We start from the raw sequence: 23,324 nt of genomic DNA on the forward strand, positions 1-23,324 counted from the left end.
GTAGCACCTGATGCTTCCAAAGGCAAGTTTATGTTGGTAGAAGCTGGGCATATCGTTTGTTTCTTATGTAGGTAGTTTAACTCACTGTGCTCTTATCTCCTAAACAAGTGCTTGTGGAATAGACATATGCCGTAACCTATCTAAATATCATTGGCCAAATCTCTTCCCCCATTCCTAAAGAGTATGTGTCCAACGGTGTTTAGAAGTCCCATTCGTCGACAGAAGTGGAGTGAATATCCTAGTTTAGCTCGCTCTTTTAGGAGATAAGACCTTCCCGTATGTCACACGGCAGCTCAATCCACCCAAACGGCCAAATTGGCACAGAACCCCCATGCCTCCGAATCTCCGGACTGAGCCGCCGCGGGGTATCACTGCGGGTGATCTGCATGATATAGTCTGTAAGGAGTCAACCCCCGGCCTAGCCCCACTTCATCATAGACCTCGGACGCCTTGTTCTCATGGTTGCTTCGTTTTCTTTGGCTACCCGCTTGCTAAGATACATTATAAATCTCTTGGGTAGATCCAGGTCTAGACGTGACTGTTGGTACTTACTCCAAACTATCTATATCAAAGGTTGGCGGTGTGGACATGATGAATGAGACGCGGAAATTTTTGAGATTCATGTCATAACCCGTAACTAATTAGGAGACTAATAGACAATCGACAGATACTCATCCAACAGTACTTGTGGTATCAAGTAGAGAAACGGAGGCCATTCCGATAGTTACCCCAACGTGCGTGTAGGTAGTCCTGCGGTGGACGAGTCCTGGGCCTCCAAGGTCCTGTTTTCCCGTACACTGGGAGCCTATCCGCCGCAACAGTGGCATAGGTTGAACTAAGTCGGAAAATTCGTTCGGTATCTGTAGTGATATGGCTTGCGGATATCTGAGGAACTGCCGACTTCAGTCCTTTGCGGTCCATGTATTTCAGTAGCCTGACTGCAAGGCGAGCTGTTATATCAGCTGCTATGGTCCAGGTGTTGTCGGCGTAGCCAAACACAAACATCATGTTTGGTACCCCCTCGATCATCGCACCGTTCCATACATACTTGTTACCCCACGACAGGGTCTCTCCATCAACCCGCACATCAATACCCCCGCCCATCTTCATGTTCAGGCCGGTAGCAGTAACGACAGCATCCAGATCAGTAGTTTCTATCTTTCCAGTCTTGTGATCCTTGGTCTCGACACTGGTGTCTGTGAATTTTGTAATGTTCCCGGTGATAACCTTCACGTTAGGGCGGTGAAGAGCTTCGTAGAAGATCCCGTCGGGGTCTGTACACATCCGCTGTTCCCACGGGTTGTACCGGGGCTTGAAATGGGGGTCCTGCTCCAACCACTTCGGTAACCGCTTCTCAGCATCCTTGCGGAGACGCTCCTTCGCGGAAGCGGGGAAACGTTCGCAGTACGCAACGTAATAATGCTGCTGTACAGTGTGATAAAGGCGCTGACAAGCCGATGCCAGGGATAGCGGCATGTGCCTATACGTCCATGATCTGTTGTCTTTGACAATGACATAGCTTGGGCTTCGCTGGATCAGGGTTAATTCACCGGCTTTCTCTGCAAGTAACGGCAGCAAGCTGACAGCAGTGGCCCCGCTGCCAATTACCGCCATTTTCTTATTCTCGTAGTCGTAGTCCTTCGGCCAGAATTGCGGATGTATTACCTTTCCTGCCAAGCCGTTAGAATCTATGTATCATCTCGTCCCGTGGCGCCTTAGCTCACCTTTGAAATTGCTGAGACCTGGAAACTCAGCCTGCAACGGGGTTTCATAATCATAATAACCGGTTCCTAGAATCATCCAGCGCGCAGTATAGCACTTTTGCTTCCCCTCGTGGTCAACTGTGATGGTCCACTGCTGTTGTGGCGAAGACCACTCTGCAGTTCGTACTTTGTGTCGCATCTGGATACGGCTCGCTATACCAGACTTTGACGCAGCGTCTTTGATATAGTCTAGAATTAGAGAGCCGTCCGCTATCGGCTCTGGATGGGGGTATATATGCCATGGGAATGCCAGCGTGTTCATTATAGCATCTGAACGCACTCCTGGGTAGGTGAACTGAGACCAGGTACCGCCGATTTCATCGCGGCTTTCGAGAATAATGAAGTGAAGATTGGGGAGTTGAGTCTGCAATCGGTAGGCAGTGTTGATTCCAGATATACCAGCACCCACGATAACAACATCAAGCGCTTCCGGCTTGCTCTTCTCCGGTGGTGAAGCCATATCTGTCCAAGTATGTAAATGTCCCTATCAAATGTCACTAAGTAGTTCTTAAAGAGAAGTTCACGCACAAAATAAGAGGGTGCGGATGGTTGATGATGGCAGAGAAGCTAGGTGGATTTGCAAGACACTTTAATATATCTAACAATACTGGTAGAGATATCGAAGAACGACCGAATGACCGGTATATATAGCTCGGTAATTGGCGCGAGGGGGCGATGAAAACGTCACTTAATAGTTACAACTATACTCGCTTGGTATACAGTGGGAGGTGACGATGCTTTGCAACGGCATTGGTTCCGATAGCATGAATCTGCAACTACATGCGGGGAACCTACCTATGTAAATCGCCATCTCAATGCCTAGGTAGGTATTATTATGGCATTTCCGAGATATCAATTTAACAGGCATCTCGATTTCGTGTAAGTCTGCAGAGGCGGAGGGTAGGATTTCCATTGATATGTACGAATACAACATTATATGCCACAGTGTGATCATTTCCCTCGCACATAGCTCTCCTCAACAGTATTGCCGATCCCCGCAAGCCGCTTCCATGCTAGGATATTTTGAAAAACCAGGGCGAAACAAATGGTTGATGCCCTTGGCCACTAATCATGTAGTAGAGATATACAGTTACATGTGTTGAGGTGAGCCGGGAATCCTGGTACAGTGTCTATAATCCTCTACACTGGTGTTGATACACCGTATTGGTTATATTTCGACAAAGAACCGAGGTAAGAAGATATCCATAAGAGGGGTATGATGAAATTCAGTCTATTGCAAAATTGGTCTTGTTATGCTTGAATACCATCATTATGGACCAGAGCTTTAAGACGTTCCAAGTCGATTGCAGGTAACTTAGGTACTGATGAAACCACAAAATTCGTGAGTTTGATCAGAATTGCTAGTAGGTAGCAAAGCATGTTTCAAAGTATCTTGCTAATCCAAAGTCTAAACGTGAGGTTGTGCTTCTTCGTTATGTTTAAATGCAGCTTGAACCTTATCTCCCCCTGAAGGTTATCCCCTTAAATTCCCTTTCCTAGTTGCCTCATGAATTCCGTTGTTTACTTCCTCACATTCGGATCATACAAACACGCGAGTCATCACAACAATCTTCCACCTACCTCAGGACGGAAGCAGGTCTCTGTTTCATCTCAACCGACGACAACCAAAAATGTCAGTTTAATTCAGCCTTCTCTGAGATCCCCTCGGTTAGACGAAATGGCAATTACGAAAACATGTTGGAAATGATGGGGACAAGAATGTGCTATGAGCACGTGTCCCTTTCTCTACCTCACCCTCTACCAATATATGCTAAATAGCTACATCCTACTCGATAAAAATTGGGCCATTCGAATTATTCTATGGCTTATCTATGTCACAACTCTCCTTTTTTATCCTTCTTCAAATCATCAATCTTTCGATGTTTCCTCCCCGCTATGATGAAGACGCACCAGAGGAGCATTTTCACTCTCTAGATTCACGAGAAAAGGTGCTGTGGTAAAGGGCACGGTTAAGGGAGGAACTGAGGCGTTAAAAGAAGGAAAGCTGGCAGTATGATACGAGCAGCGACCCTCACGCGACTTTCCGGCACCCAAGAGTTGACAAGATAGGGGTATGATATCTAAAAGAATGCCATTACAGTGGCCAACTGTTTGGGGGAAATTTCTCAATAAATTATCAAAAAATATATCGAAGTCTTGAGCTGGTTTATATCGCCTCTCATGGAAGCCTTGGCCATGTTAAACTATCGCGCCGAAGCAAGATGGCGATGGGAGTAAAGAGTGAGGTACCTAGAATAGGAACCTAAGTTAGTGTATACAATAATGTTCGTTATTACTGCTAGAAGGATGGCTGGCTATCTTATGTGAACACTCCTAAGTTCTTGAATATTCTGTTCTGCCATATTGTGCTTTATTAAGCAGTTCCTCTAACCGAATCTCAAGATGTGATGACTTCTCACGAAATATTCATGACTTTCATACCTACGAAATACCACTAGTACCTTGGGTAGGTACCTGGCTGCTAATCAAGTGAACGACTTGGACGGCGATAGTCCATGAAATGCTAATCAAGCCAAGAACCGTAGAGGCTATTCGGACTGTCCGAGTGGGGAATATCTTTAGATAAAAAGCAAGATCGCTCAGTTTCACCAATGCGCAGCTAAAGAGAGACTGCCTGTTGTGTGAATACCTAGTTGCCTTGGTTACGATTATCCGGCACATGAGAGTCAATGAAAATACCCGGACCGGAATTCGAATATTCTAGCAGTGTTTTGGCCTGATCCTCTACCGACGACGTCTCCATCTTGTTGTCTCTGAGAATAGTGTATCGCCAATGGCGGTTCATTATCTTACTCTTGTTTCGATTTTTCGGGTTTTACACGAAATTCATATCTGCAGGTGCTTTAACTGTTAAACAATATGCTGTGCTGCCCTACTTGCAGCAACCTTCTGTATGTGAAGTATGTTGCATCCGATATAAACCCTACTGTTGACTACTAGTTGCTCCTTTATCTCTTAATTATTAGTGAGTTAGTAAAGACTGCCAGACGTTTCCATATTTAACATAAGATGTTCCTGAATATATGTATCTATACTCCTACTAGAAAGTGGCTTACCTCTAATCCCATTAACAGGTACTAACCAGTAGTCACAAGGCCGCCGCTAAATCAAGCCTCGGCAGTACCCGCCGGCTTGTCAAAAGGCTTCCACCGGCATATACCGGCTTACGTGCGAGTGGCGGCTTATTTAAGATATAAGTCCCAGGGAAAAAAGAACGGGATCCTCTACCTACTAATCTTCACGCCACCTGTTTCTTAGAATAGATTATGGTAAAAGGGTTTTGTAAAATTTTTACCCCTTCGCCTTACATATTACACATAGTCCTAGGCTTTAGTTCGATTCGCGATTCACGTTTATTGGGATTTCCCTATAGGAACTTATTCTTATATACCATATATACCTAGGTAGGTCAATGGAAGTGTAACACTGCCGGATAACGTACCAACCTACCGGATCTGATAATGGAAGATCGGAAATGATACCTGTGACGTCTATTCTTGTTGTACAGTTGGCCAAGACAGACGCCAAGCCGAAGAGATTTACCTTGGCGATAGAAGATGTGGAGTACGGACCACATGATAGAAGCATCCTTGGGTGAGTTTTTCTATCATTTAACGCGTGGTAGGCAAGGCTCATAATTAGGTGTGTATGTACAAAGAAGCTTATTCTACCTATAATATGCAGCTAAAGTAAGTACCTAGGTGTGATGTGTGATAGAATTGATATATGCATGGCATTAGGTAAGGTAGGAATAACCACTCCAATAGCTTAGGTTATAACATTCTTAAGTTGACTGGAAAGGGGTGACGCGTAATTAGTGTGTTCGCGTTTGTACCCAAACGACAACTATCCTTCACCTAACGAAATACCTAGTATGTAGGTCTCGAAGATTTTGCTACCACTTAGTAGTAACCGAGAAAAGGCCTTTTGTGCTTACGTTCCACCATCAAAGTGTCTTCTCTATCTGAAAGAATATGCGAAAGTCGATCGACCGTAAACCAATAATACGGAAAGACGGACCGAAAAGGGCGTCAAAGGTGCAAGAGATCCATAAACGCCTTACCCCCCGCTATGCAATTGTATACCGAGTTAGAAAATGCTTTGCAGACCCATCCCGCAAGTTAAGTTGGGTAGTTATTGTCGAAATATGCGTAGAATGGGGTTGATGTTAGTTGTCGTCGTCGTCGCTAGCGCCGTCATCTTCGCCGTCTTCATCAAACTCCGCCAATTCCGCGTCCTCGCCCGTGTCACTACCTCCAAAATCGAGTTCCTCGTCGCTTTCTGCCCAAAATGCAGCATCGTCATCTGCTGGCTTCGGTGGCGGCGGAGGTTCGAGGCTGGTTGGCATGATGAAGTCGCTGGGAATGTCGCTCTTTGACTTCTCGACGATTTCTCTGGCTTTCTTATTATAGGTGGCGCGATCATCCCGGTAGGTTACGCCTGCGTCTACGTTTGCTGGAGAGTTGATTTCGGGATCATCCAGGAGTAAGAGTACGGACCGAAGCACAGACTCGACACCCTGCAAAGGAGACCATCGCTCACTAGCCTGCTCCCCAGACATAAGGTCCTCACCGGGAGTGTGTAGAATGGAGATGCATAGCTTGCCGTCGGGGTAGACGTTGGGATGATAGATGGGGATTAGAAACCTAAATGTCGGCGGCTGGTAAGGATACTCTTCAGTAAAAGTCATCTCGGCCTGTTGTACGTCGTCTTGTGTTAGCGCATACCTCAGTTGAACGATAATACTTTGCTTTGTTCCTCACCTTAAAGTAACCGCCATTAAATGCGCTGTCGGGATTAACGACAATAAGGCCGAGGCGCCAACGCAGGATATTGGCATTTACCAACTGCAAGCGTGTATTGTTAGCGACATGACTAGAGGATGAAAGTGATCGCATTACCTACATCGATGTTCACCCATTTCTCTTTGGCAAGTTCTTGCATCTCGGACATGAGTCGGTGCTTAGCACCGCCAGCAAGCCTTGACGACGACATATCGAGGTGTAGATTTTGGGTTGTCGTATGGATTAAGAGGGTATCGTGAGCCCAATGCGACAGAAGGGTGCCCGCTCGCGTGCTTCGGTGTGGAAGTTAGAGGGGCCTTATCAACGAAAACGCCGCCAGACCCGACTACTTCCAATGAATGGAAATCCAATGAATGAATGGGAATAAAAGCGAAAGGAGGGACCTTGCGAACGCGGGAAAGGGAAAGGGAAACAGGTATGCGATGCCTCGTGCCAGAGGAGAGAAGTGAGAAATGACTGAAAACAGGCTGGAGAAGGCGCGAAAACCGCGGAAAATGGTGAGAATGGTTCGTGAAATCCAAACCGTTCAGCCCGATGTGGTTAGGTACCTAGTGAATAAAGAGTTGTTAAATAGCACTATGTAACTTCGTAGTAATTTGAGTTGGCCGGCGTCGGGTCAGAGATTGGGTGAGATGAACTTGGACCGGAGACTTTAACGGAGAGTGACCGGATTGTGCTATCTTATTAATGGAGGTCTTGTACATTAGGTAGAGAGGTAAGTTATCGTAACTGTGATTCCTCGGCGCCTGACTCGTCCCTTAAATGGCTTAAATGGAGTCTCCACCAATGAAGTAATCACACCCGTGGACCTTGACGGCATAGTGTACAAAGTACCTACATAACATACCTTACGTACCTGTATGGAAGAGGTTGTAACTTGTAAGAATAGACCTGAATAAGTGGGGACAAGGGGGAAAAGGAACCCTCGGATACCTAGGTACCTAGGTAAACCATACAGTCGTATCTCACATACATGTACCTATAGGTACTGTACTTCGTACCTGATGTATGTATCCTTAGCCGCTCTGCCGCTCCGTAGGCTAGGTAGGTTAGGTACGTATCGCTTAGTTAATATTTCTTCCTTTCATGGCGAATCCCAACTTCATCTTCACCCTGGGTCTACCTAGTTTCTGATGCCTGAGAAAATCCGTAGATCTTGTACCCAGGACAAAGATCTAGTTTAGGTATCAGTAATTAATCTACATCAATGTACCTACCTAAGGTAGTGAGTTATTATATCCTACTGGTAAGAATTGGTCAATTAATAAAAGAACCCAACTCTGCCCTGATACTGCAATACTAAGACTAAGGGGTGCCGTCGCATGCCTTTATAACAATTTCTTACTCATAACTTCGGCTTTATTCATTGTATCAACTATAGACATTTACTACCCCAGTTTCTGTAGCCTTTGTCAACATAGGTTAATGTCACAACAAGTTGGCTTGATTCAGGGGACCAATACCTTAGGTATCTAGGTAGGTACTCTCATTGGATCGTAGTATAGAATAATAAGTCTTCTGTCTCTATGTTAAGCCTACCTATGTACATTAGGTAGGTATGTAAGTTATGCAAGTTAATTATCTTCCTGAAGGTCTAGTAGAATATTAAACGAATCTTCTAGTGTGCTCAGGCTACGTAAATCGTACCATCTACCTTAGGTACCTGTTGTGTGATACCTTATCTCCTTTGAAGATTTACTTCCAGGGACGTGTAAGACAGTTTAATAAAATTTCCAAAAAGGACATGCATAATCAACAACTACATACCAGCTACCTGTACATCTAAGCAGCCAGTCAGTTACTAAGTAGTCATCCAGTGAAGCATTGGTGTTTCTATTTACGGTAATGGAAAACGTGCTCGGTGCCTCATCTAACGGCGGACACGTTTTTACCAAGCATTACCTTTATCGTGTAACGACCTACAATTTTGAATGTGTAAGAGGAGGTAGTACTTTACATGTAAATAAGGTACCTTGCATGTATAATACCATAGTAGGCATTTTGAAGATGTTGGTGGTGTGTAGCACAAACATGACCCGGTGTTTAGGTAGAAGGTAGAAGGTAGAAATGTCCACCCACCTAGTACCTTAGTCTGATAGTAAGAGGTTGGTAGGTAAAATACATGAGATGAGGTAAGTCAGCAGGGAGTACCTAAGGTTGTGTTTAGGCTTAGGTCAGTTAGGGGTGGAGGTACTTAGGTACCTAGGTAGGTACATGGATAGGTACCTAGTGTATTTGAATAAAAGCGGGGCTCTTGCGGAACAGGCGAGTTGCCCAGTCGCAAGGCACCACCTGCACTTCATTCTCCCCCCGTCCGCCCGTTTTGCTCGTCACCATTACTACAACTTCACCTTGCGTCCTTTCACCCAAAAGACCCGCCGACTTTTGTCTTCCGCAATCGACAACCACCACAACTGAGGCATCGCGATATTCAGGGAGACACTCTAGCGGCTTCGATCTTGCTAGGGAAATATTTTTTTTGGTTCACCGATACGACGTTTTAGGGGAGTTTAGTCGGTGAATGCTGGTAAACTCGGGTATCTTCGACCACAACAGCCGGTCGGCGGTTTCGCGCGACTCGCCACAGTGAGATCGACCGACTTTTATCATTTCACTCCTCACCACAATTTTATCGTCAATCGTCCATCGAGCGCATCGGAACAAGTCAATCGGCCTACTATCTTTAACATTTCTTCCGCGTTTCGGCCTTCTCGCTACGCTCATTCACATTATCTCGTCTTGTCAGCATTTTCGGTGTCAATTTTTGCTGGCATTCTCTAGAGATTTCTGACGACTTCTCCACCCCCAACTTACGCCGCGCTCCGTAATTATCCATCCTTTCTACCTAACTTTCTCGATGGCGACCATGGTATTCAATCCTCAAACGCCTCAGAGTCCTTCTCAATTTTCCCCGACCACAGTTGATCAGGTATCGAGCATGAACAGCTCTATGACTTCCATCACAACGAATTTGCCTACGGTAAGTTACAAACTCTTTTTTTCTTCAGTAAAGAATTCTTTCGCTGCTTAAAACAATTTCATTATTCCCCCCCAACATTTCGTCCCCTTTTTTCGTTACTTGGGGATATATATTAATTTTCGCACCATCGCAGCCGGCACATAGCGTGAACGGGTCGGTCCAACCCGCCGATATGTCTCATGATGCTATAATGTCCGATGCCTATCCGACTAAGCGAAAATATCCGTTCGACGATGCTGGAGATCATGAGCACAAGAAAGTCAACCTCGAGAATCGCCGAGTTGGTATTGAGAACCTACACCTAGATGTTGGTGAAAAGTACCTTCTTTGCAGTACTCGTAAGACTCCCTTTACTCATACATGCTTTTCCACACTACCATCCATCCTTTACCAGATTGATGGTAATTAATAAAGGCCGCGCTTGAATGAAATTTGATACTTTTTTGGTTGACACTTTCTCATTTAGCCTACCCGCCCTCCTATCCAAGTCTATCCAGCGATTTCTTTGAAATGTTCGGATTAACCGGTATTGCTGCCGAGGTCGCCCGCACAAAGCCCAACGGAGAGAAGAACGCGCTTCGTAAGACATACAAAGGTCAAATAAAGACTTTAGGACTAAGTGGCCATTTTGATGCTGTTAAGAAGGACATCGATTCCCCTGATGGCCTATTGGCACTGATCGGGCTTGACGAAGATACATGGCTTAGCCGGGAAGTAAGCGGGAAGGAGATTGAGAAGGGATTGTCGCAAAGCCACCTGGCGCACCTACCTCGAGCGGCGACGATGGCCAAAGGTTCCATCCCAAAGGCGGCCTGGGATAACTCCGTTCTTGGTGACCTAGCACCAGGTATTTTACCCAAGAAAGGCGGTCTCGACTCGGCTACTAGACAGACGGCACCTAGCACTCCGGCTGCCTCAGCCCCGGGGGTTACTCCGAAGTCGAACAAACCGTTGACGCCGCAGATCGATCGTACTCGTCGAATTGGGAAAAAGCGCAGCTATCAGGACAGCAGTTTCGACGGGTACGGTGAAGGCTATGTCGATGACGATGCAGGCGGGTATTCGACCGGCGATGGGGATGAGCGGTCCAAGTTGAAGAGGAGAAAGCAGGTACGCGCAGATTGTCCGTCTTCTGCAAACCTCCTTACTGACCGATCGCAGAACTCTGGCGACATGTCTTCGTTCAGAGGCGCCAGTAGCCAAAACTACAGTGGCAGGATAGGAACGTGAAGTTGAGATACCCCCGGTCGAGGGGCGAGATATAACAGTTCTGTGCATCTGCAGCACTGGAAAAGGTTTGACACTTTTTGTCAAACCCGAATATCCGCGTAGACCGTTATGGTTATTTGCATTTCCCAATGATTTTTCAGCATGGCGTAAGGCGTTCGGACGACGAGGAGAAGAAACAGGCAACGCAGGCTTAAGTGCCTACACAATGAATTCAGATGGCAGACGACTTTGTTTGACTCGTCGTATATATTCCTTGGGGAGAAAAATGGACCATCTCAGCCGGAGTCATGGTAATCAACTGGCTTAATACGCTGATGATCTATTTTATGGATAGGGCACAAGCACTCGGTAGGGTTCTCAGTAACTCGGGTGTCTTGTTCTACCGATTCAGATCAATTAGCATACCAGTTGTAACCAACTTTCACCCGTTGGCCCGACTTATTCATGAGCATTTTCAGATGCAAGTGGAAAGTCGGTGTATTTTATATATACACAAAAAAGGGGCATGGAATTTTTATAACTCATTTGCATTTGCGAGAGCACGGTTTTATTGCCTCTTCAAGGAGGCAACCCAATCCAGGGTATTGCGGGTTTACTGGCTCAAGTTCGATGATAAGCTCCGACGGTATGAGGATTCAGTTATGAAGTATTGGTCCCCCTTTCTATGAGAGAGCTGACCTGATGGAGGTCATGACCATTTATCCTATTCGTAGGAAGTCCTGAACCGTTCGTTCGGTGCAGGCGATGATAGTTGAATACGATTTGACTTGCCGAGATACCAACAAGTGCGTCCTTGTTACATGAACTGATTACTTTCCTTCCTATGAGATTATCGTCCTAGGTAATTTGAAAGGCTTCTAAGCTAAGCCCGGTGGCTATGCTAATGCCCCGCGGAGAGAGTACCATAAAAAACAAGATCGCCTGTCGCATTCTGACGCAGATTTTATGCCCAAGCCAAAATGTGTAAGTGTTATTTAGTATAGTATTCCGAGAAGTTTTCTTTCCTCCGGAACGGAAAATAGGTGACTTCCATGATCCTACTGTAGTAACCTATTAAATTCATGTACTTTTATGTTTGTTGAAAAAGAATTGCCGTGTAAGGTACCTACCTCTAATTTCATGTGAGCGTTGATGATCGAGGCCTCCAAGTGTAACTGTCGAAACTGAATTTATATACATATAGCAAGAGGTTAGGTACCTACCTGTTAGGTAGGTTATGTACTTAACCTCAGGGAGGCTTATATAATGTACCAATTGTACAATATCTGGTCTAGCTGATATGTAGAGGTACCTAAGCTTGTAGGCAACTTCGGGCGGTGCACGAAGTACACTGCCATGTAGTGCAAACCCCGCATTACAGTGAGAGGTACCTACAAGTTGGAACTCTCTGCTTGGGACATTCACTCTTCGTTACAACTTCAACCTATCATCTACCACTATCATCTACCACTCTCACTACCACTTCCTTTACTACGAATACAATTAGGTAAATAATTACCTAGGTACTTACATTAGGTGTCTGACTTCATGTTATTGACAACAATAACAAATAGCTTTCCCAGTGGCTCGTACTTCTTTTTCTTCCTCTTTTTTTCCGGTTGTTTGCGTTTATTTGTTCTCGATGGTTGGTCCGAATAGGGGCATAAATTAAAACTGGGTGGTTTCGCACATTTTGACTTCTTACTCTCGCGTCATCGCCGTTATGGACCGCCTGCCTTCGGACGATGTGTCCTTAGATGTTCCTCGTCCTACCATCGGCTGTCAACGCGGTTCATCTTCGCTATCGCTATCGACGTTAGATGATCCCCGAACCTCTTCCACCCAGTCCTTGGTCTCGTCATTTTCAGACCAAGACTCGGGACGTCGTAAGCTACTAGTCATCTACATACATGGCTTCATGGGCAGCGATGCCTCTTTTCAGTCTTTCCCTGCCCATGTGCACAAGTACCTCAGGATGGCCTTGTCTGAGACCCATGCTATCCATTCCAAAATCTACCCGAGATACAAAACTTATAAGGCTCTTGACGTAGCCCGCGATAACTTTAGCAGATGGTTAGCTCCGCATGAGTCTCCAAATACCGATGTGGTTCTCGTTGGACATTCCATGGGAGGTCTGTTGGCGGCTGATATCGCCTTGATGGTAAGTTACACCTACACGGATTAGATAGTTATCAAGATAACTAACAATTCACATCAGCCATCTAGAAACAATTATCAGATGGGGTACTTTTTGCATCGCATCATAGGGACAGTTAACCTAGATGCGCCTTTTCTCGGACTACACCCAAGTATTGTTACAGCTGGTATCGCTAGTTTGTTTCGATCTAAGCCGAACCAAGCAAACATACCGGAGGAAGCAGAGCCCAACGAACCGAGACCGGATGATGAATCATCCTATTCACTTTCTCAAGTCACTTCATCAAATGCTTCAATGTATTCCCATCAGTCTATTGCTTCTCAGTCCTCCTCAAGACCCCAAGGGCTTCCCTCTGGTATGACATTTGATCCAAATTTCAACCCGTCGTTTTCCAACGATGTTCCCCTTCGGGATAGGGGCTGGTGGAGAAATATTGTCCACTTTGCCGAAAAACATAATTCCGAAGGTCTAATAGACGCCGTCACTCGTCACCTTATGTCTCATCTAGAATTTGGAAGCTGCCTCTTGGATATCAATAACCTTAAGACTCGGTACGAGAACATCCGTAGGTTGGAGGATGTAGACGACCTTGAAGGCCATGGATTCTCTCACGTACCCCCGCAAGTTCGATTCATCCAGTACTACACTGTGTGTTACGGATATCCTAAGAAGCCCAAAAGTCGAAGCACTAATGAAAACTCTGAAGCTTCTGAGGCTGTACTAGACACACGCTCAACTCCTCAATCACCAGAGACTTCGATTCAGCGTCACGATGATTTTTCAATACCGCTTATTAATACTCCAGCGCAGGACGAGTCCAATACTAGCCCTGAAAGCCCGGGTTTACAATTACTTGAGCCTATGCCCATGGTTGAAGAGCCTGAACCATTGCCTGATGCCAATACATTTGGTCGCCTTTCAAACGATGATGCAGATAAGACCATAGATAATACTATATCAACCGAACATAGGGAGAGCAACAACACGGGAATGCTTTCTCAACAGAGTCACGAAAATTCTGCGTCTCAGCAATCTTCCGATAATGATAAAATCTCTACAGCCGATCTTAGTGATGCTGTGGCGTCCTTAAGTATAGGTCTTCCTGCCATACCGGAAGTCCCCGTGAAACCTGAGACGCCGGAGCTTGACCAGTACACGGACAAAGAAGCGCGGAAACAGGCCGAGAGAGAAGCTAAGCGGGTACAGAAAACATACGACAAGCTCGTAAAGGATCGTGAAAAGGCTTTGAGAGAGCGACAGAAAATTTACGATAAGAGAAAGAAGAAACTAGCGCAAGAAACGGAGAAGAAGGTGAAGGAAGAACAGAAGCGGCGTAGGAAAGAAGAAGCTACCGCCGCTGCATCGAGTTCTACCTCAGATGACAGCACTCTTAGGAAGGCTTCTTCTTCTTCGCCAGCCGCACAGTCAGAAGATCCTTCAACCGGTGCTTCAACACAATCCCAGGGGAAGACTCAACCGCCGAAACAACAAAAAGAACGTAAGTTCTGCAACATTCCAAACAAGGTGGACGGCCGGGTCGATCCGAAATGGATCAAGGTCTTTATGAAGGACATGGACCAAGTCGCCGCGCACACGGGACTATTCTTCAGGGGCGAGCACTACGAAAAGCTCGTCGGCGACGTGGGTCAAACGATCGTAAACTGGGTGCAGGACGACATGACGAAGAGGGCTATTTTGGAGATGGAGCCGTAACCTAGAAACATTATCAGTTCTGTCATTGTTTTTTTTCTGTATTAACCAGTAACATCGAGAAGCACACTTCGTGCAGCATAATTAATATTGTAATGATACCCAAGAGCCGAGAACAGGCAATAAACAAAGCATTATTGGATTTTCACCGACGACTTGAATCTCGAGAATATCTGTAGAGCATCCAAATTAGATTTCATGTGGATTACATTAGATTATCTATTACCCTAGTCGAAATCCATATACGATTTATTATACCTCTCCAAATGCATCAACGGTGCGGGAGCGCGGATAGCTCTCACCTCCACATCCCCGTTTCCTAATTTTCCGTTCTCCTCGTCGTCGGAATGCAGCTCGTGCATACGGTAAGTCCCGTTTTCATCACGAGTAACCCGCTTCGTCGTCCCCCGCCAACTCGGGGAAGAATCAACTGCCGCAGTATCAGCACCACCACCACCGCCCAACAACAAGCAGGGGAACGCGCGGGCGAGCATGGGCCGCAGCGTGGGCAGACACGCGCAGATAATAGCCAAGTCGAGCTCGACGCCGGACCAGATCCCAACGGGGAGGCCGCTGACGGACGGGTCCTGGGTCGGGGTGCTGCTGCTGCTGCGGGGCATCAGGCGGTACAAGGCGAGGAGGCGCATGATAGAAGCGACGCAGACGACGGCGCCGACGGTGAAGACGGCGGTGAGCGCGACACGCTGCCTGGGCGCGATCCGCAGCTTGCGCAGCAGGGGTACGGGGATAGCGAGGACGGCGAGGTCGAGCGCCGTGTTGACGATCGAGGTGGCAAACATGAACATCGGGAGGTCGATGCAGAACCGGTCGCGTATTGTGCTTGTACCCGTGCCGGGACCGGGACCGGGGCTGGGGAGGGTCCAGGACAGGTAGATGGGCACGCAGGCGAATACGCCGCCGAAGAAGAGGGCGAGCCCGAACAGGGAGATGAAGAGGACTAGGGCGTAGCAGAATAGCTTGAAGGGTTTCCCGTTCCAGATGCGGAGGTACGATGTCACGATAGACAATTTGATGAGCGAGGATGAAAGACCCCAGAGGGGTGGCGAGATCCAGAGTGTCTGGAACGGTGTTAGATGATGGTTCGTTACTTCTAACCTAGGATGGTTATTAGAATTGGAAAAACTTACCTTCAACGCTACAACTCGCTCTTCGTCAGTCATGCCTGATAGCGGATTGCCGAAGCCTACTACTACCCCTGAAACGTAATATTGTCAACCAAGAATACACAAGATAGGCTAATATCCAAATGCACTCACCAGCCATATTCGCCAAGTACGTGCCAAAGGAGCATAGCTAAAGAATGTTCAGCATGACGTATATCTGGAAGTTTGGGGGGTAACCGAGAACATACTACCGCGGCGACGCATAGCCAATCGTCGATACCCGAATTGCTCAGTAGAGTCACACGAACGTGGAGTCGTAAGCCAACAGCCAAAAACGCAGCGGCTAAGAAAGGCGTAACGACGCCGACTAGGGGGACAGCGTTGTTGGAGAGAGGCATATAGTTCCGTGTATACACAAAAGAAAGAAAAATATTAAATAATTAGCATAGAAACATGGAAAGTCTTGACCAAGAGAGACGCATCCATTTACAGCAGATGGGATGAATAAAATAGAAGAAGAGATCATATCATATGCTGAAAACTTCGACTCTAATTATATCTAATGATCTCGAAGCCACGGAGACGTCACATATGTTACAAGCAAGATGAGACAGCCTGCCCCTTTGACAGATAAAAAAAAACAGCCTCATGTCTTGCATCAGGAAACGTGGGATGAGCCAAGAGATGTCCCAAGATCTAGCCAGGTAGTGATGGGAGGAATATATCCGATCTTGTATGTTTTGCAGGTCTAAGGGTGCTATTTCTCGTTAGGGCTTACTGTCATTTCGAAACATAGCGACGGTTCGGGTCCAAGATCCACGAGGCACCTTTGGTTCGCTGCAGAACGTGAGATTCCTTCCGACCAAAATAAACGCAGCAGGAATCGTTTCAATTCTAAATCGAAGACATTCGGATCCTTGTAATACCGAAACAAAGGCTACGGCTCCGAACTACCTAAAAGATTGAGTAAGTGTTACAGAGCCGTAGCTTTTAGGTACGGGCCGGTGCCCGTCACCCCATATTCCCTACCTAGGTAGGTACATATAGGTAGGAGATAGGTGTTCTAGGCGGAATCCTTCGACCGCATAACTCCGAAACGGTATGTTAAGACATCAAGCCTACGTGATGATACGAGGGGTATATACCCCTAAAGTTAGTTCTTACCACCCATTCATAATGTCCTCTCTTGGGAAGTATTTCTTCTGATGTGGTTTTCGCTCAGCGACCATGTTAGGTATCAGGACATCGATGACCTTTCCTTTTCAACGTGCCAGCATACGGTTAAGAGGATTTGAGCACGGCTGCTTTTCTCTACCAATATTGACAAACTGCTGACTCTTCTAATCCGAGTTACACAGCTATCAGTCGCAACCTAGGGATACCCACGGGAAGCTCTGAGAGGGGGATGGGTACCTAATGGTAGGTAGCTAATCCATTAGAAGCATACTAGGAATTATGATATGACAGCAAGACTAGCAAGATGATAAGCATAGAGATGTTGCTTAACCAGGTGATACAGGCGACAGGTATAGCAAACATACCTATCACTCTCACACTAGGTCTTGCGAAATGCTGTTAGACTGTTTGTTATATTATACGAGTGTGATACTAGATCAGAATCTAGACCTTTCAGATGGTCTAAAGGAAGCTGAAGTCACAGAAAAAAGCACCTTCAGCTTCGGTGTTATTTCCGACGTTCCTCGGCAGTATATTGATAGCGGCATAAGCTCTCAGGTCTCTAAGAAACCTAGCCCATCAGGTAGCTATTGACGCTTTGTAATGTCGCTCGGCTTGGGTTTGCTTCGGGGAAAGCCGTCATAATCCGGCTAAGCTTGACTCTAATATCGCTCTTGGTGTGTCCAGAAGGTTGTGCATCCGGTTTAAGATTGCCTTCGCTGTCGAAATTTTGGCATAATAGCGCAAGGGCTATTCCGACCGACAAATCCTTACCGGTCTCGCAGGCGATCAAGATACGTCGTTTTTCAGACGAGCTCGTGGCTGAACCTTCCAAGGAAGAATTGGAATCTGGTTCCCGTTGCAGGAACCGGCGTACGAAATCGTTGATGTTGGGGAGGGCCAGGCGAAGATTGCGACTAGCACGCTTATGCTTACCCACACCGACTTCCATGAACGATGGGCTCTTCACCCAAGTGCTTGGATCTGTAGTATTGGAATGGATAATAACCGTGCAAGTTGAGGAGGAAGTTGAGGGTTCAGTAAATGGTAAACAGCTGACGAATAACGACGGCGCAACCTCTCTAGGGCCTGGAGCGTTTACATCGACAGCCGAATTTGCGACCAAGGAGCGCACAAGGTCGGGTAGATCCGCTTCCGGGGTAGATAAGAGGATATCCTCATGGCGCCAGAAAACCGGTGGTGTTAATCCCAGGGCCCAGTTCTCGGTATCATCACCGGCGCCTTGGATGTAGCCCCCCTCACTCATTTCCCCGCCAAGAACTCGACGGGAGCTCGTGCAACAGATGACAGGATGGAAGTCGTCAAATATCTGGTCCGTCTGGAGAAGTTGCGATTCCTGAGTAACCCACATGGGCCTAAGTGGCTTCTTCAGTTCCCGGCGTAAGACGTCCATGTTGATGCCGAGCTCTCTAAGTGAAGCCACATGCTCTGGGATTCTCGCTTCTATCTGGGTATGTTCAGATCTCGATACTGTGTTCGGAGGAGTATATAGCTCGTGAAATGCTGGTGTTTCCGGGAACAAGACGTGATTCAGAACACAGCACCAAATCGGTACTGTCTTACTAAGAGCATCTGGCATCCGTTTGCCTCTCCTCGTCGAATCGACGATGATGCAGCCATCATTTTCACCAATAATGGCCAACAAGTTCAAGTTCAACCGTCGCGTGCTGAACCTCCACTGGCCCGTGTGGCCATCTGTGCTTTTGAAATAAGCAGACCCAGCTTTGTTTGCAGGGGGAATGTACCAGCTACCGCAGCGCTCGTTAGCAATCAGTGGACGGGTAAATGCAGATGCCACCTCGGATACGAAGTCTGCATCTTCCCGTATGGAGCGTAGACGGTTGCTGATGGAGAGGTTTGATCTTTTAAGATCGCTAAGTATGCGTGAGAAATTATGATTTGCTTGCGGTGAGAATACAAGCTCCGATGTGGCTGTAGCCATATGGATATGAAAGGTGTGTAAAAAGGAGGTATAGATTATATGTAGCAAAGAAGCGAAGAATGATGTACTTTGTATAATGAAGAATGATGTACAATGAAGACGAACCAACCAAGAGATTCGTTTGTAAAACATGGAAGCAAGGGTTTAAAAAGCGGACCCCAGCTAGCAACACCACGTTAGGTACTTCCGTATTGTACCACACGGATACCTAAGGTACCTTATCACATGTAACGCTCACATTATGTAATAGAGAGAACATTCAAATCAAGTCAGTGCAATTCCGCTGAATAATCTTATCTATTCACCTTCCTTAATACATACAAGGCGTCTATTATTATAGGGTAAGTTAGGGAGGTACCAAGATAATACGGTCCCAAAGTCCTACCTTAATCCTTATCGCGATGTACGAGAGGAAATATCGTGATTGTGAAATTAGAGGTATTAATCACATCCATCGTACGGGCCCGTTCATCTGCTTCGGCCACGTCCACGTACATTTGACTTTTTTTCCCTCCACGCCGATGCCGCCTTGCGCCATACCTAGACTTGCGCATTACTTCTAGCAGATGACGTCCGCCTTCACAAGGACCACATAGTCGGCTTCCTTCTTCAGCAGACATGGCGAGATCATCATGTCTACGATCGTCGTCGTTCCGAGGTGGCTTCTCACCTGCATCGTCGCCTCCTGGTACGCGAATCCGCGCGTCCGCTCGCTGCCCGGTTTATCCGACATCAAGGCCAAGTATCGCGAACGGGCTAATATCGTGCTTAGTTCCGCCGCCGCCTTAACGATCTCAGCGAGAGAATTGGTCAGTGCTTCCGTGTCGACCCCCGTCGCGAATAGCGTAGTAGCGTCCAATATTTTCTTCGTCACGTCGCTCACGACGGCCGGGTCGGGTTCGCCAGCCTTATTCAACAGCTGCGCCGTGTGTATTCGCCACTTCTCAAATTCCGCCTCCGACGTGTTAGTTAGCAGAAAGCGCCCCAACTTCGTAGCCATATCGCCGTATTCCTTGCCCCACACGCGACAATATTTGCTCAACAGACACGTGTACAAGTATCTCCAGATGAGAGCTCGGAAGATATAGGAAGTGAGGTTGCCGTTGGTCATGTAGCTCTTCCAGTGTTTCGAAAGGTGCTCAAACTCTTCCTTTGACTTTTCCGGTACCAGCTTCGGCTGGATCGTCTCGTTGAATCTATCCAACGAGAGCGTTCGGATCTGGTCCCGTAGATTCTCCCATCGTTTTATGATTTGATCGTCCGTGACGTCGCAAGCGCCTACGGCATCAAAACTACCTCGTCTAGCCTGTACTTGTCGCTGCAAGTATTCACAGAGCTCGGTCTTTTCCGTAAGCTTTCTCGTCACATCTTTGAACTTGGACTCTATATCCTGCATTCGCGACCGGGTAACCACGATGGTCTCGCCATCCCCTTCCCGCGTGATGGTGCTATTGGCTTTATTCGCTTTATTGGCTTCTGATTCATCCCTCGGAAGTGAAGCTAATGAGTGTCTTTTCGCGTGCTGCTTGCTTTCCTGGGCCAACAGCAGCTTCTCGTCTCCTTCAGAAGCTCCATTTGCCTGGCGTAATCGTCGGACTTCAGCTTCCAGCTGTTGCAGTTTTGCTTCAAAGTCCTGCTTCTGCTGTGTCCAAGCAGTTTGCGCCGCCGCATGATCCGCCCGTAACTGCCTCACTTGAAATATTTTGTCCGTGAGCGCGCCTTGCGTCTCAGCAAGCTGACTTCGTAAGGCATCCATGATGAAGGTTGGGTGTAAGGTACCCAAGATAATCTCCAGTGATGATTTGTGGAAGATAATAATTCCGAAAGCGGGTTGTCTAGGTAGGGTTTAGGTAATTACCTAGGTAGATATGGATATGGGTATATTTATGATTATGTTGTTTTTGATTGTTTTTTTTTATGCTTTGACCTTTATTTGGTCTGAGTTCTGCACCAAATTCTGCACCATCTTTGTTATGAAATGCCTAAGTTTGCACTTGTGCTGTACCAACAATTTAGGAAACTACCGCAAACCCTTTAGTTCACTATTTCCCACCTTTTGAAAATTATTCCGCCAAATTCATCGGAAAGAAACGCTTTCAGATCAATTGTGAGGTACCTAACCCAACTTGATCCATCTCTTAATCAAACGCTATACGCGGCATTTCTTCTATACCTAGGTACCTATCTCCTCAAGCAAGTACCTAATCTGTACCTAATGGTACCTTAAATGCAAGTGGTTGAGACATCTCCCACGTGCCCATATCGGAACGTTATGCCACTAAAAATCAACTCCTGCCGGCGCGAAGTAAACTATCATGCCTCTAATACCTAAATGTCCATCCCCTACTTCTTAATTTATTCAGGTCTTGCGTCCCTTTAAACGCCCCCATCTTTCACTCGTTTGTACTGCTCATGATCCATGAAGTTTACCCGGTTCATATAAAGTACTCGCGCCTTCTGAACAACGACCATATATTCGAAGCCAGAATCGAACGGCTTCAAATATTTGACAAAGGCCGGCGATATCAAGAGCTCTACGCCATCGCCATCCTCTAGTCTTGAGTTTTCCATTGTCATCCATTCGTTTTCGTAGGACTGCAATGCATCATGAGCGTCTGAGCGACTCTTTCTCATGATTCCAACTGGTATACTACAGCGATTAAGATCTCGGGCTATCGACGCTGCAAACTCGAGAATATTTTCGATATCCGATTTGATATGGTTCTTCGCGCTGTTCTCCTTTTCTTCGATGATGAACATTCCAAGTAGCTCTAGAAGCTGTTCTTGAAGTCCCTTAAGCCTTGTATCAACTGTCGCGCAGTCATACAATATCTGGGTGGTATGCGCTCGCCAGGAAATAAGTGCTTCGCTATCACCACCATGCTTTCCGACTAAGCAAGTGTTAGGTATCTGTAAAACTGTTCCAGGAGTATTTCTAGGATCTTCTCACCTTGAATTTCACCTAGGATATGTCCAAGCCCACTTCCCTTGTCCAGTAACTTAAAGGGATTTTCCATGATTTCGGTACATAGAAAATCCCATATAAGAGCTTCAAATGAAAGATGTGCATACGAACCACATCGTAGAAATTTGTGGAGCGGTGTCCGAGACATCTCCTTGAACCTCTTTTCAATATACTCTGGTATAGTATCTTTATCGTATACCTCAACAAAGCTGCGCCGGACAAAACGGGAAATAGCGTAAATCAACTTCTTAAGTCGATAATGTGCTGAATCCAAGTCCTCCGTTGAAAAAAACTGGACCGCTGCTCTTTTGAGTTGCTCTTCCGCTAACTCGAGGGAGACAATCTCATAACGAAGCTTGGCCTTCGTAGACTCGAGGTCAAGCTTAGTAGATTCAAGCTCTATTGTCGTAATTTCTAAAGCAGCCTTAGTTGATTCAAGCCCCTCTCCCGCCGCCTTGAGTTGACATTCCAGCTTTTCAATGATAAGCTTTTGCCTTTTGGCAAGTCTGGCATCTTCAACAGGATCAGCTTCTTGGTCACGCTGTCGCTTATTTCGCGGTGCTACTGCCAGCTTGGGCTCAAAATTCCTATCTGCAATGTCTGACTTTTTGCTCAGGTGATCTTCAGTCGCGTTATCGTCCTCATCGCGCTTCCGCTTCTTGATATCCACTGTTTTCGGTTCCGGCTGAAAGTTCTTGATGGCACATCTTAGCCTCTTCGTTGCTTGAGGATCTTCACTTGAGTTATCTTTCTGATTACGCTTTCTCTTTTTACCATCTTTATCAATGCCACCTTTCAACTCCGGAGGCGGTATGATTGCAGTTGGTGCGGAGCGCGTCAATGAACGCAATATGGGCGGCATAGCTGAGGGTGTATCAGAGAATAGGGTTGTTGGTGAAGTCGAAGGTATGATTCTCCTAGTTGACTTGGATGATTTTGTCAAAGAGGATTCAGGAGACGTGAATGTTTGGATGATGCGAGTTGGTGAATATAATAAGTGGTTGACCAATGGCAAGTAAGTAGGTAGGAATTTAATTTAACTCTCGTAATTTTGGAGAAGAGAAGAAATGTGTTATTTTGTGTTAGGAGAGAAAAAACTTTTGTAAGTAATGTGTGTTGCAAGAAATGTCGCCTCAACTTCCATTCTTTGGTTTGTAGTGATATCCAGTAAGGTTGGTGGGATGGATGAGATAAACCCTTTATGTAGTGCCATGACTCGTCCGGTTTTGTGGCAGTAGCACTTGTGTTGCTCTCGATTTTGTTGAAGAGAAGCAGCAGTCAAGACTTGCAATGTTCATGTAGTAGAAGGTTTATGCTGTCTCAACAAATCCCTAAAGTAATCCCGCACCTGCTCAGGCAGTGGCTGCTCTTGTACGCAGGAGATAGGTACACATGCCTAGGTAGAATACCTAAGGCAAGAAACAGGATCAAACTGGGTATCTCCTACCAA

The 23,324-nt window shown here is 46.4% G+C and overlaps 8 protein-coding genes across 8 annotated transcripts; 2 read left to right on the forward strand and 6 right to left on the reverse strand.

The window, feature by feature from the left end:
* Positions 1 to 35: 35 nt before the first annotated feature.
* On the reverse strand, positions 36 to 2,796 carry F4812DRAFT_434125 (FAD/NAD(P)-binding domain-containing protein). Its single transcript, XM_047934697.1, has 3 exons — positions 2,559 to 2,796; positions 1,725 to 2,247; positions 36 to 1,670 (listed from the first exon to the last, which is right to left on the reverse strand). The coding sequence occupies exons 2-3, from the start codon at positions 2,221 to 2,223 to the stop codon at positions 694 to 696; spliced, it is 1,476 nt and encodes a 491-aa protein (XP_047788779.1). The 5' UTR covers positions 2,224 to 2,247; positions 2,559 to 2,796; the 3' UTR covers positions 36 to 693.
* A 2,556-nt stretch (positions 2,797 to 5,352) lies between these two features.
* Positions 5,353 to 7,447, reverse strand: F4812DRAFT_434129 (ubiquitin-conjugating enzyme/RWD-like protein). Its single transcript, XM_047934698.1, has 3 exons — positions 6,690 to 7,447; positions 6,548 to 6,631; positions 5,353 to 6,480 (listed from the first exon to the last, which is right to left on the reverse strand). The coding sequence occupies exons 1-3, from the start codon at positions 6,777 to 6,779 to the stop codon at positions 5,953 to 5,955; spliced, it is 702 nt and encodes a 233-aa protein (XP_047788780.1). The 5' UTR covers positions 6,780 to 7,447; the 3' UTR covers positions 5,353 to 5,952.
* A 1,831-nt stretch (positions 7,448 to 9,278) lies between these two features.
* F4812DRAFT_79525 (Rox3-domain-containing protein) lies at positions 9,279 to 10,943 on the forward strand. Its single transcript, XM_047939446.1, has 3 exons — positions 9,279 to 9,569; positions 9,703 to 9,907; positions 10,036 to 10,943. Exons 1-3 carry the CDS (start codon positions 9,447 to 9,449, stop codon positions 10,797 to 10,799), a joined length of 1,092 nt encoding a protein of 363 aa, XP_047788781.1. The 5' UTR covers positions 9,279 to 9,446; the 3' UTR covers positions 10,800 to 10,943.
* A 1,208-nt stretch (positions 10,944 to 12,151) lies between these two features.
* F4812DRAFT_434135 (uncharacterized protein) lies at positions 12,152 to 14,795 on the forward strand. The gene is made up of 2 exons (XM_047934699.1): positions 12,152 to 12,939; positions 12,997 to 14,795. The coding sequence occupies exons 1-2, from the start codon at positions 12,502 to 12,504 to the stop codon at positions 14,647 to 14,649; spliced, it is 2,091 nt and encodes a 696-aa protein (XP_047788782.1). The 5' UTR covers positions 12,152 to 12,501; the 3' UTR covers positions 14,650 to 14,795.
* A 25-nt stretch (positions 14,796 to 14,820) lies between these two features.
* Positions 14,821 to 16,842, reverse strand: F4812DRAFT_79497 (uncharacterized protein). The gene is made up of 4 exons (XM_047939445.1): positions 16,019 to 16,842; positions 15,924 to 15,960; positions 15,795 to 15,862; positions 14,821 to 15,725 (listed from the first exon to the last, which is right to left on the reverse strand). The coding sequence occupies exons 1-4, from the start codon at positions 16,166 to 16,168 to the stop codon at positions 14,874 to 14,876; spliced, it is 1,107 nt and encodes a 368-aa protein (XP_047788783.1). The 5' UTR covers positions 16,169 to 16,842; the 3' UTR covers positions 14,821 to 14,873.
* F4812DRAFT_79496 (initiator tRNA phosphoribosyl transferase) lies at positions 16,843 to 19,014 on the reverse strand. Its single transcript, XM_047939444.1, has one exon. It carries the CDS (start codon positions 18,907 to 18,909, stop codon positions 17,518 to 17,520), a length of 1,392 nt encoding a protein of 463 aa, XP_047788784.1. The 5' UTR covers positions 18,910 to 19,014; the 3' UTR covers positions 16,843 to 17,517.
* A 159-nt stretch (positions 19,015 to 19,173) lies between these two features.
* F4812DRAFT_434139 (uncharacterized protein) lies at positions 19,174 to 21,107 on the reverse strand. The gene has a single exon (XM_047934700.1). The coding sequence runs from the start codon at positions 20,663 to 20,665 to the stop codon at positions 19,469 to 19,471; it is 1,197 nt and encodes a 398-aa protein (XP_047788785.1). The 5' UTR covers positions 20,666 to 21,107; the 3' UTR covers positions 19,174 to 19,468.
* Positions 21,108 to 21,285: 178 nt separating this feature from the next.
* On the reverse strand, positions 21,286 to 22,753 carry F4812DRAFT_465722 (uncharacterized protein; the record flags this gene model as incomplete). The annotated part of the gene is made up of 2 exons (XM_047938476.1): positions 21,860 to 22,753; positions 21,286 to 21,800 (listed from the first exon to the last, which is right to left on the reverse strand). Exons 1-2 carry the CDS (start codon positions 22,734 to 22,736, stop codon positions 21,286 to 21,288), a joined length of 1,392 nt encoding a protein of 463 aa, XP_047788786.1. The 5' UTR covers positions 22,737 to 22,753.
* Between the last annotated feature and the right edge of the window lie 571 nt (positions 22,754 to 23,324).

The sequence above is a fragment of the Daldinia caldariorum genome (genome assembly GCF_022478825.1).
Source record: "Daldinia caldariorum strain CBS 122874 unplaced genomic scaffold F4812scaffold_12, whole genome shotgun sequence".
Classification (NCBI taxonomy): domain Eukaryota; kingdom Fungi; phylum Ascomycota; class Sordariomycetes; order Xylariales; family Hypoxylaceae; genus Daldinia; species Daldinia caldariorum.

Coding starts and splice junctions, on each gene's coding strand:
- F4812DRAFT_434125 (XM_047934697.1), bottom strand. CDS start 2,223: ATGGCTTCACCACCGGAGAAGAGCAAGCCGGAAGCGCTTGATGTTGTT. Junction 1,671..1,724: donor AGGTCTCAGCAATTTCAAAG/GTGAGCTAAGGC, acceptor ACGGCTTGGCAG/GAAAGGTAATACATCCGCAA.
- F4812DRAFT_434129 (XM_047934698.1), bottom strand. CDS start 6,779: ATGTCGTCGTCAAGGCTTGCTGGCGGTGCTAAGCACCGACTCATGTCC. Junction 6,632..6,689: donor AGAAATGGGTGAACATCGAT/GTAGGTAATGCG, acceptor ACACGCTTGCAG/TTGGTAAATGCCAATATCCT. Junction 6,481..6,547: donor TTAATGGCGGTTACTTTAAG/GTGAGGAACAAA, acceptor GACGTACAACAG/GCCGAGATGACTTTTACTGA.
- F4812DRAFT_79525 (XM_047939446.1), top strand. CDS start 9,447: ATGGCGACCATGGTATTCAATCCTCAAACGCCTCAGAGTCCTTCTCAA. Junction 9,570..9,702: donor TCACAACGAATTTGCCTACG/GTAAGTTACAAA, acceptor GCACCATCGCAG/CCGGCACATAGCGTGAACGG. Junction 9,908..10,035: donor GTACCTTCTTTGCAGTACTC/GTAAGACTCCCT, acceptor TTTCTCATTTAG/CCTACCCGCCCTCCTATCCA.
- F4812DRAFT_434135 (XM_047934699.1), top strand. CDS start 12,502: ATGGACCGCCTGCCTTCGGACGATGTGTCCTTAGATGTTCCTCGTCCT. Junction 12,940..12,996: donor CGGCTGATATCGCCTTGATG/GTAAGTTACACC, acceptor AATTCACATCAG/CCATCTAGAAACAATTATCA.
- F4812DRAFT_79497 (XM_047939445.1), bottom strand. CDS start 16,168: ATGCCTCTCTCCAACAACGCTGTCCCCCTAGTCGGCGTCGTTACGCCT. Junction 15,961..16,018: donor GGCTATGCGTCGCCGCGGTA/GTATGTTCTCGG, acceptor AACATTCTTTAG/CTATGCTCCTTTGGCACGTA. Junction 15,726..15,794: donor AGCGAGTTGTAGCGTTGAAG/GTAAGTTTTTCC, acceptor ACACCGTTCCAG/ACACTCTGGATCTCGCCACC.
- F4812DRAFT_79496 (XM_047939444.1), bottom strand. CDS start 18,909: ATGGCTACAGCCACATCGGAGCTTGTATTCTCACCGCAAGCAAATCAT.
- F4812DRAFT_434139 (XM_047934700.1), bottom strand. CDS start 20,665: ATGGATGCCTTACGAAGTCAGCTTGCTGAGACGCAAGGCGCGCTCACG.